General features: G+C 43.4%; 1 protein-coding gene and 1 long non-coding RNA gene across 2 annotated transcripts; both read right to left on the bottom strand.

Annotated features, from left to right (window-relative positions):
- Positions 1-866: 866 nt before the first annotated feature.
- On the bottom strand, positions 867-4,110 carry LOC124289103 (macrophage mannose receptor 1-like). The gene is made up of 7 exons (XM_046725704.1): positions 4,102-4,110; positions 3,775-3,865; positions 3,249-3,539; positions 2,584-2,747; positions 1,889-2,056; positions 1,596-1,697; positions 867-974 (listed from the first exon to the last, which is right to left on the bottom strand). The coding sequence occupies exons 1-7, from the start codon at positions 4,108-4,110 to the stop codon at positions 867-869; spliced, it is 933 nt and encodes a 310-aa protein (XP_046581660.1).
- A 7,863-nt stretch (positions 4,111-11,973) lies between these two features.
- LOC124289123 lies at positions 11,974-12,708 on the bottom strand. The gene is made up of 3 exons (XR_006901597.1): positions 12,696-12,708; positions 12,329-12,433; positions 11,974-12,046 (listed from the first exon to the last, which is right to left on the bottom strand). It is a non-coding gene; the product is annotated as an uncharacterized LOC124289123 (long non-coding RNA).
- Between the last annotated feature and the right edge of the window lie 3,880 nt (positions 12,709-16,588).

The raw sequence follows: 16,588 nt of genomic DNA, 5'->3' as shown, positions 1-16,588 counted from the left end.
GTGTATGTTTAAATTCCTCTAGTTCTAGTACCCATTATTTGTAGTTTGATTACAACAGATAGATCAGATAGCATTTCCAGATGACAAAAATAAAGTCACTGTGACGTTGTGTAGTAATGTATCAAAGTCATCTTGTATCAATTGCCGATTATTTGGAGGTGATCATGCAAACATATGAAAGCATCCACTGCGTGCAAGACGCCATGTTTAGGAGACGAAAGTGCTGTATTCATATAGGAACTTCCCCGTGTGTATGGCTTTTCATAAAACGTACGAACATCAAGAGGTTTCCATCTTGATGATATCGAGGAGGTAATAAATTGTATCAAATTCTCACTGTATGAATATTTACCTCATAAGTTACAAATGTTCTCACCATAATAAGTGTCAACACCCACGTCGGCGTCATCACTGTCGACCACAACCTCGTTCGTCCAGTAGTCCATGTCGGCGCCGAATGCCAGCAGCTGGTTCCTGATCTCTCGCTACACAAGATGATATGTTGATACATGACACTGTCGCCCACTGGTGTTCGTTTTAACATTCAATGTAAATTGACTTATACTCCTTGACTCTCTCACCGCATCTGTTCTTGATATGGTACCAGCGCAATGATATTGCTGATTTAATCCCTGCTTTTTCATCTGTTATCTAATGGGTGACCTATATCAAATGAATGGTCAACACCTGATCTAGCACCTTAAGTTTCTGTCTCTATAAACCAATGTTGACTTTGTCTGATGTCTGATCCAAGCACTATTTTAGACGAAAATTCCATGCCGAAGGTATATACTGGCCGAAGTCCTGTATGTTGGTACAAACCTGTGTGGCGTCATCTGTGACTGTGGGCAGCTCTCCCTGGCGGGTTAAACACTGGTACTCTGCTGTGTCGTGGTCAGTTTTGGTGTTGAGGATGATGTAGCACCTGCCGTTGCTGCCCAGTCTGTGTCCGTCACCGTTAGGTCCGCAGCTCTCTGGTCAATGAGGAATATCTTTACTTTTCACAGTGTTAATAATAAAAAACGTCATTCGCAAAGTTACCTGACGCCGTTCAACATTACAACTACCACGTGATCGACAGACCAGAAATGCAGCGACAGGACAGTGCATTTACTGACTATAGAAACCAATGGCAATGATGTGTTAAGTTTGAATTACGACTGTTGCGTAGACGTTCACAGATTCCGCTGCTTGGAAGGAAAGGAAAGTAGGGAAATGATAGGGTTCAGGTTGAATTTCTCACACCAAACATTCCCATTTTGCTTTAACCCTGCAGAGATAAATGATACTGAGCTCATGATAGCACTCGAGAGTTGGGTCCACCAGAAACATCGACCCAGATCAAGTAAATATTAAACGTCCAGTGTTGGAACCGAAGCGAATCGAGTAATGACTGATGACACAGACTGATGACATAAAACGTTTTCTGAAACCTTCACTTGGATAAATATGCCTGTTTGCATTTCTTAAATACTGGCAGAGAAACCTTGATTCGCTGTACCTTAAGACAGTTGAAGTAAATATGACAACTACTTTTACATACATAATATCTGATTTGTATGAGGTGCTCTCTTCCCGATCTACTGATTCCTTACCAAGAGGAGCGATGGTGGTGGATGCTGGCAGCTGACAGAGGTAACGGTTTTCATCTTGCCATCGACGGCCTCGCCACTGGTACCTTTGACCCACGTCCATTGCTGAAACACACAACGGACAGACACTATATAACAGGTCTTAGTAGTTGAGATCCCATCCTTGAACAATTACATAGGTGATGATGTGGGTACTTCGTGTAAGGAACACTTATTTTCTGATTTTCCTTTTGATGTTGTTCCTTTTGAGATGATGCTATGTCAGGTTAGATTTCTTGATGGTTCTCAAAATGTACCGTACCAACAAAGTCGTCGTAGATTCTTGAGTTGTCGTATCCGAGGTCCCCGTTGATGTATGTAGCCGGTGTGCCGTCCATGAAGACGAACGCTCCTTCTTTAGCAACATCCGTCAAGCCGATCCAAATGTGAAACTTACTCTGCCCGAGGTATGCCTTGATGTCAGCCTAAACAGATCAACATGCTTATAGTAATAGTGAGGACGCCAGCTGTCATAGTGGAGGTTATCGATGGATACAAGTGCATACATCTCTTACAATATACAATGCCACATCACTACCCACTAGCCGTACCAAAAGGGGTTATGTGTGTAGTTTGAAATATTATTGTTTATTACCAGGATTACGCATCAAGGGGTTTCTACTTCATATGTGCATTTGAGTGAAACCCAAAGAGCACGCTATAGAATACACTCAATATAGAACATATTGAAGAAACTTCACGAACGTTGTACCAAGCGGTGATCTTCGCCATGACGATACATTGTGTACCTTGCAGGACTTTCTGATCCACATCCTACTTTTGGTAAGCAACAGTCAGCACTATTCTAGGTATGTGAAGGCGGCCTGTAAATATGATGGAACGGACGCCTGACTATAATGGACTGCCCCTTTCGACAAGCAAAAGAGTCATCGGTATCCATTCTAATCCGGACCCAGAGCAGGGAAACACAGCAAGATGCACCAAAACCTACCTGTTCAGTTGCCGAGGAGACGGTTGCCAAGTTACCGCCCATCTTGACGCATGCGCGTTGAGCATCAAAGAAGTTGAGTCGATCCTCTCCAACATAGTAACACTTCCCACCAGAGACTACACCGCGAGATCCCGGACCACAGCTTGGCCATGCACTGGCGGGAACTGAAGAGATAGTTATTACGCCATCAAGTAAATTGATATGAGTAAAATGTGACTAACCTAAACAGAAGAGTCTTGAAGACACCGGGTGGTAACATATCTACATACACACTCATGTGTATGAGGCTAAACGTACTTCTATAAATTTGTTAATGTTACGTTTTAGACGGATCATTTATTGCTTTGGTAAAAGCAATAGGTCTTCAGCATGATATGGTTCGGTGGGGTAGCCTGGTGGTTAAAGCGTTCGCTCGTCACGCCGAAGACCCGGGTTCGAATCCCCCCATGGGCACTATGTGTGAAGCCCATTTCTGGTGTCCCCCGCCGTGATATTGTTGGAATATTGCTAAAAGCGGCTCACCATACTCATTCACTCACTCCTTCATGGGATAGACACACGCGGTTCATCTACTTCTGTATAAATCCTGTAAGGCATTCAGATATGTATCCACATCTTAAAGTCGTATATATACAAGTATGCGAAGTCAAACTCGACAGACTCACCTGCACCGGTGGCAAACACCTCATTCCTCCAGCCGCCCCCACAGGAGAGCCCATTCTTCGCGCTGCACTCCCTGGTACAACCCTCACCAGACCCGTAGAGGCCGAAACTGTTACTACACCGACACTCAAAGCTGTACTGAACGCCAGCATATCTGTAGCCGTTCTGACCACATCTCTTGACACAGAACCCCCTGGTCATGGATTTGTGGAGCTGCATGGTCATGTCATCCATGTCCCTCCGCCAGTTGTCAACAGCGCATCCTCGAGACTGACTGGAGAGTGGTTCTGATGCTGAAACACACAACGGTTAATTATATAAGTACGGTAGGTTATACCTGACCTACGACAGAATGTCCCCAGGGTTTCCCGACTGGGTATATACCTGCCATGTTATAGGGCAGGGCCTACTAGAGTCGCTTGTGAACATATCAGAATTGGGTAAATAGTTCAGATGAAAACATCTCATAGTTCCCAGTCAAACTTGGTGGAATGCACCCTATCAAACTGAGAGGATGTGTCAGGCTACCTGGTTCAGCATGTTGTGGACACTGGTCATCTCCGTCGCTGGCACTGGTCTGTGGAACAGTCGTTGGGCGAGTGTCACCGGCACCAAAACCCTGTTGACAAAGGATGTTCACAGCTACCACATACAGTATGGCGTTTATGTTGGGAAGAAACCAACACAAACACGAAATACAACAGTAAAACATTCAGATGTTTGCTCTGTGTGTATCTTAAACATCTCAAACTATCTACATCTACCCACTGAAACAGCCACATAGTTGAGCAAAGAAGGATCCTTATCCTAGAAACTGAACTCACTGCGAGATCTTAGGTTCGGGGTTTGAATCACTTGAGGCATCACTTTACTCGTCCTCGTGGATTTCATGAAGCTACTTAAACCTGCACAACCTACAAGACTATATGTCACACTATGTTGTAACGATGTGATGTTACTCTGATATGTTTAAAGTGACGCTGCACACATTTTACAAACTCGCTCATTCCATGGTATTTACAACCATTACAGAGTTACCTACCTGTGATGATGCCTTGACACAAGGGGGCGCTGCTGTCTCCACTGAGGCTTCCTGGACAGAGATTTACACATTACAAGAGTGAAGCAATTGTGAAAAACATAATTATGAAACTATTATCTCCGAACATGGACGATACCCAACCACAACCAGAGTAGTTTTACATCAATATATATTCAGCGAACATTCAGTACCTCTGCTTGTCTGACGTAAGGACCATAGGCTGATTGCCGACAGTCTGCAGTGTTGCTTCCGTCTTTTCTCACTAGGTTGAAGTTTGGACATTTTCCATTTGGGCACAGCATCTGCCTCTCAGTTCGAGTCTCATTTGACATCAGCTTGATGAAGACCATGCTGCGATAAAGATACATATTATATGATTCAACGGTTAATCCATATAAACGACAATATTTAGATCTTCAATTATTCGAAGCAACTTCGCTTAAAGATCAAAAGGCTTTACATTCGAGTTCTCATTTGACATCAGCTTGTTGAAGATCATGCTGTGATACAGAGATAGCAAGTAATCACACAGATCCACGATGTTGAGAGAGAGATATGAGAAATTAATCTCTAAGCACATGTAAAAGAGACATGTAATGTAATAAGAAATGAAAATAATACATGTAGATGCAATTGGAAGATTCGCTGTGCACATCATGGACCTCAAACGTACCCAACTTGTTTGTCCCAGAAGTACGCCGCACCGGAAGTGTCAGCATCCAGTTCCTGTATAGTGGCGACCTCTCGCGGTGGCCTGCGGGAATTGTAGGAAGGATACCAGCTGGATAGCTCAAATGTCGTCATGTCTTTAGGCATGCATACACCGACACGAATAACGTCTCCTCTGAAATACAAACATAGTGATGATCATATCTGTTACAATAAATGTAATGGAACATGTCGCAAGTTAAAATCTGTGTCTGTCCACAGCCTGAGTGTAACAGTAGTCAAGCGATTCACGATTTTATGATATAGATAGAATTATTCATAAACGTCAAAGTGTGGTTTGTCATGATAGTAAGCAACGTCGGTGTGAAGGTTAAAGCACAACTCCTGTCTGAACACTGGGAATTTGGCAGAGCTATGTTGATATGAACAGTGGTGGTCGAGGCCACAGAACTAGTGTGGATGAAAATAATGACTTGTCGCTTCAACTTTAGTATTGATGAAGATTCCGTACCTCTCCATGTCTAACGCGAGCATCTTGAACTGCTTAGGCACCGCCGTGTCGAAGTGGACGGTGTAGGTCTTGTTAACCATAAAGTGATATCCTCGGCCCTGATTTTCTGAGAAAATAACAATGGAGATTGATGAAAACATTTCGCTGTGTATCGAGAAAAAAATGACAGCCGTGTTTAACATGAAAAAAGGAAACTCACTGTTCATTGCGAATGGATGTTCATGGGCGTCATCTCGGATGAAGGTGACAGGCTCGTCACTCAGTGACCAAACATCGGTATGAAGGTTAATCTTGAAGAAATGGAGACGCAGAATCATTACACCAGACAAATGTCATGAGATGTACAAACTATCGGGAAAGAAGATGCACTGGCGGTAAACGAAAGGGCTTAAGGCTTGCCTTTATTCTGTAGTTTAAACCGATTATCAGATTCATGTTGGACGTGGCGTAGATCGTAGACGCTGTGAAAACCAAATGCATTGGTGCTGGGGGAACCTGGTTAATGATTAAGGCTACTTGTGGATCTTGGTCATGTGAATTGAACTTCTTTAGTTGTAAATGACTACTGCTCACCTTGACATATTTGTGAGGACATACGGCCATGTCCCAGTTGTCCTTCAAAGAACACTTGGGTGTGGTAAAGAACGGGTTGTTCTTGACGACCTGGGAGTTGATCATGCCCGTCACGCTACCGTCAACGTCGTGGAACGATGTTTGCTGTTTCCCCTCGCCGTCCTTCTCAAATCCTGGGGTGGTGTTGTTGCCGTCGAACACTCTGTTTCCTTCAGACTGTTGGGAAGAGAAGGTTTGCATTGGAAAATATACATTGTGATAGTTCGTAAATAGCAGATTCGATGAAGATTTAGTACTGTGAGGATACCTGGACATTTACCGACTACATGTGAGGATTGGATGATTCCATGTTTGACTTGAGGTATCTGGGGTACCTTACCATGAGGGTACCAACCTACCTTATCACAGAATCCAAACTTAAGACCGGACACTGTGCTTCTGGGGTTGAAGACAGGCATGTTGGTTCTCCTGAAACCAAGCGCGCCGCCAGTACGATACCCAGGGACGTTGAAGACGCTGTCCCATGTAGTGTTCCAGTGCCAGTGGTAGAAGTCGTTGAAGTAGCAGTCGGTGACGTAGCTCGGTCCGTTGTAGAAGACAAAGCCTTGCAGAGGGTCAGTTCTGAGGTAAATGAATAATATGTATCACTATATCCGTAACCATGAGGATAGTCCGATTCAAAGATTCTTAATCCAATGATTCATGAATTATAAATGACGTGATATAGTATGCAGAATTACGAGTCATGTTTAAGGTATAGGTTGGGTTGCCATGGCATGGACACGCTGATCTCAATGTCGTATAGGTCAGTATCGTGAGACACAGTCGCCGTGAGTCTAATCCACAGCATAGATTCACGTCCCTTCGGTAATAACACAGTCGGTTGCTGATTTAAGGACTCCTCTATCGAGGTAATAGCCCCTCTTTAACTCTCAGACTGAAACAGAGCAGGTTCTGCCACATCGTCGTCGTACTCTGAAGAACTCTGAACTCTGAAAAACACGCTTGAACGCTCTCCACCATGGTTGTCCAGAGGTAAACCATTTGACGGTGGTGTGTGTAAAGGATAAACAGATAAATAACAAATATTTACTCACGGCCTCCAGCCCAGAAAAGATCTGCTGAACTTGTGAACTGGCTTCACCTGTCCACTAAATCTCCATTCGGTGTAAGCACTGCCGACACCCAAGTTGTCCGACATCCCAATAAACACCGAGTTCTTGACTTCATTGACGCGGTTGCCCTTCGACAGCGGCATGACGAGTCCTCGCTGGGAGTCGGCAATACTGGAACATGACATTATATACATGGCACTTCAACGAAGAACACTCAGGAACATATCTCCAAGCTACAGCTATGGGATCTGCTACACAGAAACACCACATCATATGACGCTCTAGATTTCCCACAAGATCACCCCCTTTAGAGGACTTTAGTGCTGTACAGATCGCCAAGTCATTTACCGTCACTGACCAGTACGCGGTGTGCTAGACTGATTGAGTTGATGATATGTTGTTGCTGCTGTAAAGGTATCAGCTGAAGGTGGGGAAGACGAAGTGATGCATATAACCTAGTGCTGCTAACACGGGGGTGAAACCAAATACCACAGGTATGGCGCCGACAAACCTAAAAGTAGAATAGTGGCGAGCAGAGAATCGAACCCGGTATACTAAAGTATCTTTATGACAGAACTGCCCCTTGGCCAGTCTCACCTGGAGTTGATCAGAATGGTGTTGGCAGCCTTCAGCCAGATATTCTCCTGACGGTTCTTGTACACGGTAAGTCTGTCGGAGAGATGGAAACAGGTAAAATACAAGACGGCTTTCTCTTCACCAAATTAAAGTTGGTGAGTGATATTTTCATTGGCATGTTTAATTTTAAAATCAAATACACAATTTGTAGAATAAATCCGATTAAGTAACTCTGTGTTTGTTAACATTGCGTCTTGTGGAACAGTAGTTAAACGCTCACAAGTCCACAAAGTGATCCTTACAAAACCCTCCCCTCTATGTGGTATATCTCTGTTACCTCTTGATGGTGGTGGTGACGGGAGTTCCTTCTGGAGTGTTTGGTTCTCTGGGGTCGTAATCGTTGGATCCAAACCTGGCGTTTTCAGGGATAAACGTCTTATGGTGCATTTGGCCGTTCGAGATTCTGTTGTCAAACATCAGACCTCTCTGGGAATTTGAGAATTAGTAGTTAAAGTATGGTTCGGCATTTGTACAACATTTGAATACTACACATCCTGTTTCTAGTTTCTTCATTTGCCCGCTCGCATGCAACGACCATTGAAGCAGTCCTATCTTAAAACACATTTAGTACAGGCTTACAGTCATGGTGCTGAGCCGCTGCACGCAGTTAAGTAGAGTTACTCTGAGTCGGCTTAGGAAAACCCTAGACAGTAAACTTACGTATTAGGACATTTTACCTTTGCTTTTAGAAGCCATGTTCCTTTTGTTTCATAAAAAAACGTGTTTTAACCAGATATTTATAACACGCATTTGCTCCACCCCTTGATTGGTTCATGGCTGTGAGCAACAGCAAAGTTTGAATTTATAGCACATCTGAAGAGGTTGAAGAAATGTGTCACCTCATGATTAGAGTGAGCCACGTTGTTGTCAAACTCCAGGATGGGGGTGTGTCTGGTCTGGAACTCTGTGACAGCTGGCTGGTTGTTGGCCAACTTCTCTGCTTGACGGGCAGCTGATGGTCCGAGTGGGCGGTCGGCGTAGTTGAACCAGAATCCAGCGTTCTGGGGAAACATTTTACATCAATACCGATATACTTCACCTCATGAGATGTTATTGCTTTCATTATATGAGTAAATCAAAATGTACTACAACTGGGTAATGCCCTTCGCGACCTGTCAAACATGGACCTGTTGTCATAGGACTCGTCGTTATGGGTGTTTTGTAGCTCATGTGTTTATATAACCATGAGAAAATATCCTGAAACAACTCGAAGGAAATAATGTTATCTCTTCAAACCTGACTGCTGAGGTCTTAATGTATTATAATAATTGTAAAGCTGGTATCTAAGGTTCGTTCAGGGGCCCGTTCCACAAAGCGGTCGTAGCGCAACGAGTGTCTATGTTAAAGTACGAGAGTTACGATCACCTTAGCGCTACGATCACTTTGTGAAACGGGGCCTTGGTTTGGTTCCATCGTCCTCAGAACCATACTTCATCCCTTCCTCATTAGGGACATGAGAACGACATGGTGGGTTACTTACATCAGAGCCGGCGGCCACGTTGTTTCTGATGTAGTTGTTGAAATGAGTGATCCAGAAGGTAGACAAGGAACTGAAACATATGACAAGAGTACGTGAGTGAGTATGGTTTTATGCCGCTTTTAGCAATATTCCAGCAACACCAGAAATGGGCTTCACACATTGCACCCGTTTAGGGAATCGAACCGTGTCTGAAGAGCGAACGCTTTAACCACTAGGCTACCCCACCGCCCCACACGACAAGAGTTACTCAGCGCAGCATGACAAAGCAGATATGGTGGGTATTTCTATTTTATCCTATTTACTGAACGAGATAGATTATTGGCGTAGTCTAAATCCAGAATTGGCCGTCATGTAGTCTTGCCTCTTGAACCGACATGTGCGTGTAAAGAGTCAAGACTACAAAGGATCAAAGGACAAAATGGGATTCGCTCTTATATTCAGCAGATACTTCCAACATAGGGAATATGATGCATAGAGGCGTAGCGCCCGAATCTAGTGGGTCACCCGTGTCCATACAATACCTGAGTGGTACACTAGACAATACAGTACACGACATACTTGCAATTCCAGGCCAGGGTTTTGTTGCACCAGTTGTTTTTCATATCCGTCATTATGTGAGTGCCGTGTTTCGTTCCGATTCCGATGTTCCCGTCCAAAATATTGTATTGCTCCACACTGTCTTCCAGGAAGTAGCCGTGGCCAAGATGGTCGTAGCAGGCGTTGTCGCTCACCTGCACAGAAAGCGACTATTAATGAATATGCCAAAACACAACTGAAATGACTGAAGGCGAAATGACGCCGATACCATAGCAACATAATTTCAGGGGTGGAAATAACCCATTGCCCGACGCCAGAGTCCAGTGGGTTTTTTCTGTCGGGCAAGCAAATTTGTATATCACACTGTACCGGTGTCCAGTTGATATTCCAATGTTAATTATGTTGTTTATTTAAAAAATCAACAAGAAAACGGCCGGTATAGTGGAAAAATTATCAGGGCAAGTGATTTTACATGTGCCACTGTACCGGAGTTCACTAGCAATTTTAAGGTTATTTCCACCCCTGATTTTATGCGTTATATTTACATACAGTACATGTGTGGATTATCAGGTAGAGATTCGTATGTGTAATGTATAATTATATTAACAAATACATTGAAATATTGTTATCTTCTAATCAACAACGTTATACTGAAGTACACTTTGTCAACACCACGAACAACAGGTTCACATACAAGGTGAAACCAACTGAATATAAGGTGAAACCAACTGTATACAAGGTGAATCTAACTGAGTATAAGGTGAAACCAACTGTATACAAGTTGAATCTAACTGAACATAAGGTGAAACCAACTGTATACAAGTTGAATCTAACAATATATAAGGTGAAACCAACTGTATACAAGGTGAATCTAACTGAATATAAGGTGAAACCAACTGTGTACAAGTTGTATCTAACAATATATCAGGTGAAGCCAACTGTATACAAGGTGAAGCCAACTGAATATAAGGTGCTGCTTCAATATGTCGTTCTTCAGGATTTTACGTTCTACCAATATTTACAGTAGAACTGACGTCCCTAGTTTCTCAGCGTTTGTATACATATATATTCGACGGCAGCCCATGGCCATACATTACTGTTCAACTTTATTAATCTGTTGTGTGAAATAATTATCTACTTTCGCCGAACAAGTGGTGCAAGTGGCATATGTGTAATTATCTACTGAGTAGACTGTCACAAAGTATCCCTGGTCACAGAGAGGGCTTCGTGAAACTCCCATCAACAGTGTTGCAGTTGTCCACGTCGGCAAGTATCAGTTACAGTTGGCGTTTACCTCGAGTCCGTCTGTGCCGTGGATGGTCACACATCTGGCCAGGCTGTGGTGGATGGAGTTGCTGCGGACCCAGGTGCCGCTGACGTCGTCGCACATGTGGAAGTGTATGGGGTAGGAGCCTACAATTTATACATTTCTGACAATATATCCATTTCAATATTACCGTCATGTAGTCACGATCATATCGATAATTACGAATAAAACATGACCAGTAGAATTTGATGATGTGGACACTTATACATTTCATACTTAAAGACAGTATATACCATCTCTGAACATCTGTTGACAATAAATAAGAAAATGGTGACATGTTGATCTTCTAAACATCTTTTAACTGATACCAAATGTTACCTGAGAACTCCTGCTGTCCCATATGGTAGAACTCGATGCCTTGGATGTGAGCTGACGTGAAACCATTTGTTACCTGTAAAAACGTTCAACTTAAAAAATACTAACCGTGCATTTAAGTGGATACTGCAATTGTTCCATCGTAAAGTTATCTTCCTGACTAAATGTGACCGTAATGTCCCGCGCAAGGTAAGGGGTTTGGGAGGGGGAGGGGGAAGTTTCTTAAATCCAAACCTGTAGTCTGCGCAGAATCTTTTTTGAATCCGCTGTTTAGGATCGATGAAGTTTAATACTTTAAAATCAATCTATAGGAGCATCAGCTGTACAATATTATTTTAAAGCAGTGCATGTAATAGGTTGGCTTTGGGTTCTGGAACAGAACCAGGCTATAACGTATCTTACCTTTAAATGTCCACCGAAATGGTCGAAGTCAAAGAGAGAACAAAGCCATTCTTCTTTTTCCTGTTTGTTTCTGTGACGTAACATCCGGTTTCCATCTGACCTTCGATGACGAAGTCACGCGACAGCAGTGCCACTTCACCTCTCATGTCCACTCCGTCATACACCTTGCCGTAGTGGGGGAACTTGAATTCTCCTACAAAGAGTAAACATGGCTAAATTGGGGAGGGTGGTTGGAAAGAAGGAAATGGCCATGGGTGACAAGGACATATATATTTTTGATCATGTTGTCAGGAGATAATTGTTTAACTATGCGAGGCCAAACTTAAGTATCACAAGCGTTAACCTTTATAACAAACTTGAACATGTTCATATTCTTCCATCTTTTTATTGGAACATCAACCGTTGAAATATTTAATTGAGACGTCCAGCTCTTGTTGCCTGACCCAGCCTTACCAACTGACCACTCATAACCGACCTTTGACCCGGAACTGGTTGCTGGCGCAGTCGTCACAAGGAAACACTTCAAGTTCTTCCGCCTGTTTCCAGTCAAAGTCCGTAGACGTGAACACAACACGATCACCTGAAGACAAATAGCCAGTATATACATAGGTGAACACAACACGATCACCTGAAGAGATGGTCAATGTATGCATAGCCTAGGTGATCACAACACGATTACCTGAAGAGATAGTCAGTGTCTACATAGGTGAACACAACACGATCACCTGAAGAGAAACCACACGTACTATTCGTTGCTGGTATCAATGACAAAGCCAATGCAATCAGAGTTGACTTGAAAATGGATGCTCCCATATATTAAGTACAACGTCATACTCGTTTACCTGGTTGCCATGTAGACACGTCATTGATGACGTCGATCTTTGGGTAGGCGATATCAGTTGACGTGACCCGGAAGTTGACGTCATGAGGAAACCTCCAGTTGTTCTCTATCCTGACAGCACTTTCAGCATAGAACTTGAGTTTTCTTCCCCAGAGATTGACGTGAACGTCATCAGTTATTGTGTACTTCGCATTACCCTGTATGGTCACGTGATGTTCCATTGTAACATTTGGGCTTCCTGGGAAAGTCAAGTTTATGTAAGGTGAGTCTGCTGTATTTGTTTGAATGTTTCACGGTCTATATGCAGAGATCCACGAGCAGTTATAGCAATCTAAGCACCTACTCTTAAACCGGGCACGGTGTTCATGAACCTAGTCTGAAGTCCGGAAATTTCATTATAAACTATGTACCATTTAGCAGTAGCTTTGAGTCATCTACAAAAGAAACATAAAAAAGTAAACCCACTGTGGAGCAAAACGAACATAAAATTCTTAATCGTTTTTCTTCAGTTATGAGCAGCAGTAGTAGACGTTATTCAAAATTAACTTATCGTTTTTAGTTTCAGACGTTTGGTCCATGCCGCGGTCGCATGGCAGGGGTTCAGCATCATGAAACAAACACTTATGTTTTCTGCAAATTGTGCGAAGGGCGGGTAGGGCCAAACACGCTAATCATTCTAAGAAGGGATTTATTCCACTCATGCATTTTTGGAATTTCACACATTGGATGCTTTGTGTGTTCGTTCTTTTTCCTGCCATGATATGTGTTAGACATCAAACATATCCATATGTTGAATTTAAGTGAGTGAGTATGATTTGATGCTGCTTTTAGCAATGTTCCAGCAATATCACGTCGGGGGGCACCAGAAATGGGATTCACACATTCCAACAATGTGGGGAATCGAACCCGGGCCTTCGGCGTGGCAAGCCAACGCTTTAACCACTAGGCTAACCCGCCGCCCGAATTTAACTCATGTCTATACGGACCACTTTTCATCTATGATATACAAAAGTTGGGTATTTGTTACAATGATATATCTCGCTCATACCTGTCATAGTGATAAATGCATACGCCTCTGTATCAGTGACATCCCTCAGCTGTGATCGTGTCAAGCCACCGAGAGCCTCAACGGCAGAATATATCGCCTCCCAGTTCCAGTCAGGTCTTGCTTCAACGCCCAGCCTCCTCATCACACTGATGGCCACGACTCTACCAGTGGGGATAACTAAAATAAACGTGAACATAATATTAAACTGAATTCTGAACTAGTGTAACAGTGCAAGTTGGATGTCACAACAGCACGTCCAGAAGGTGGGTGGTGGTCTGCCACCCTTACCACGTCGTACTGGTGCGGAGACAATGGTGTTTGCAATGTTTAAGAAACTCTAAAAGGTACCCCTTATAAATAAGTGTTACGATCAATTCTAACAAAACTAACAAAATGTGAAGCAGGTTACTTTCGTATGTCATCTACACTTATATTTTGTCTTTTCAGTTTCATGCATGTTCATATATCAATAAAGGTACATAAATGAACGCAAATTACGTACTACTGAGGAACTTCACAAGCAATCTCTCCGCGTCAGAGTTCCAAGTCTCGCCCGTGTAGAAGGCGCCGAAGTCATAGAGACTCCCGTCCTGGTTCCACACCACCACGTGGAGTCCCATTCCAGTTTCCTTGCCATAGTCGGTATCCTATAACAGAACACAAGGTACAAGAAGACTAATCAGACTGTGCAGGAATCCCTTGTTCTTCCAAGAATGGAGTTACGGGACATCTATGCTAACAAAGTGCCAATGTAGGTCTGCGGATCATAGTATCAACCTTCTCGTCACTCGCTTCAAGACCTTTATAGAATAGCGATAAAGACATTGCACCCTACCTCGTGATTGTAGACAACTCCACACGTCTGATCTGCAGCAGGGATGGAGGTCGCCAGCTTCGTCCATGACGTCTTCTCTCTGCCATGAAGCTCCAGAACGCCCCCTGCCGTCACACCGATGAACTTCCGACCAAAGCCAGGAACGTTCAGTGTCGAGTTGCTGAGGCCTGTAATAAGATTGTTAAACTATTGCTACTTGGGCTGGGCGGTTCTCTACCACTGAGTATGAAATGAGCATGTAAATTACTGGTCTGACTTGCCTGGAAGTATCATGACAATGTTTGCATTGTTGACTTCAGGCACCTGCTGCTACAGTTTACTTGGCGAGGTAATATACTGTACCTGTAAGGACGATGTTGGCTTTCTTGGTGAATCTGCTGCTACAATGTTTGCATTGATTTACTTACTACCTGTAAGGACGATGTTGGCTTTCCTGCTGCTACAGTTTACTTGGCGAGGTAATATACTGTACCTGTAAGGACGATGTTGGCTTTCTTGGTGAATCTGCTGCTACAGTTTACTTGGCGAGGTAATATACTGTACCTGTAAGGACGATGTTGCCTTTCTTGGTAAATCTACAATCGTCGCTGCCGACGTGGAACTCTCCCTCAACCAGGACGTAGCTGACGGTGAGAGTGATGTCGGCCGTGTCGTCCCACACTAGACTGGCCCCAGACTCCACCGTGATGGAACCCAGAGACGGAGTGGACTCGTCCAGTAGCACGTGCATGCCCGGAGTCAGGTTGATCTGTAAAGTAATTTCACGTCATCTTACCATCATAATGCACTGTGAAAAATAATGAATAATAAATCTATATATTTGTTTACCATACGTTAGCGGAATAGGTTAAACTGTTCTAACTTGATAGCAATCGTTTCTATCGGTGTTTATACATGATGCATTCTTTTCATAAGTGCAACGGAGTAGTGTTGCATAGCGGTACATATGGTATGGTCATAGTGCCTGCATGCAGAAAAATCTTATAGTGTAATGACAAGCAGGATTATAAAACACGATTTACTTGTAACAACTGTATCATATAGAATCCTAGAAGGTACATTATTGCTTTGTCGCACTTCGACTTTGGCACTTTTTGGTTTGGCGACAATGTGACAATGTCCCTTATAGGATTCCATAGTATCAGTACGAAGTATACAATATGTTTCTATATTTACATGGCAGGCATGTGTTGTAACGTAACACACTAGTCGTTCACTGACTAAACTGGCAGTTAAACATGTCGTTGTCAATGTTTTGAGCATGTCAGTTTGAACAACGTCGTGGCAGTACCACAACATGGCTTAAGCTTTCATCTAATTAAACAGTAGCTAGACCAGAATTGAACAAGCATGTAGGATTGCCTCAAAGTACCCAATATGGGGAGTATATAGATAGAACCGATAGGCTTACTAAAACGTGTGATTTTCAGAATAATCTTAATCCGGGCCTCATTGTTTGATGATTTAAGGAAGGAAACCTTTATGTGGTAATATATTACTGAGTTTCGTCACCTGTTGACCTCCCGCTGGCTTGGTTCCTCCCCACGTGCTGGCCTCACTCCATCTCTTCAGACCGGGGTCCGTGTGGGGACAGCCAGCGTCCACAGTAGCCAGACACACCACAGTCAGCACTGCAGCCAGTGTACGAGATGACCAACCGTCGTCCATCGTGGTCACCATGACGAAGATGTGGTCAAGGACTGACCAGTCACGGTTTATATACTCTTCTATCTCTCCGTCACGTGACGCAGATGGTATTATATTAATGACCTCTACTGAAGTCATTAAGGTAATATCACTACGATCTTACAGTTTCAGAGTCCAAGCCTAATTACGACAATCACCCCAGGTAAAACCAAGGGTTACCCCAGTGTCAGCTTCTGTCTATCATGAAGCATCTTAAGTACACCCACGCGGCAACGCAATCCAAGCAATAATACCCCCAGGTGTAATCTACCTGGTCTCACCTCTGGCACTGGTGGCTGTCTCCATCAATGGCTAAGTACATGTG

The sequence above is a fragment of the Haliotis rubra genome, unplaced genomic scaffold (assembly GCF_003918875.1).
Source record: "Haliotis rubra isolate DU_JTF1 unplaced genomic scaffold, ASM391887v1 Scf433, whole genome shotgun sequence".
In the NCBI taxonomy this organism is placed as follows: Eukaryota; Metazoa; Mollusca; class Gastropoda; order Lepetellida; family Haliotidae; genus Haliotis; species Haliotis rubra.
This window is presented reverse-complemented; position numbering and strand designations above follow the sequence as displayed.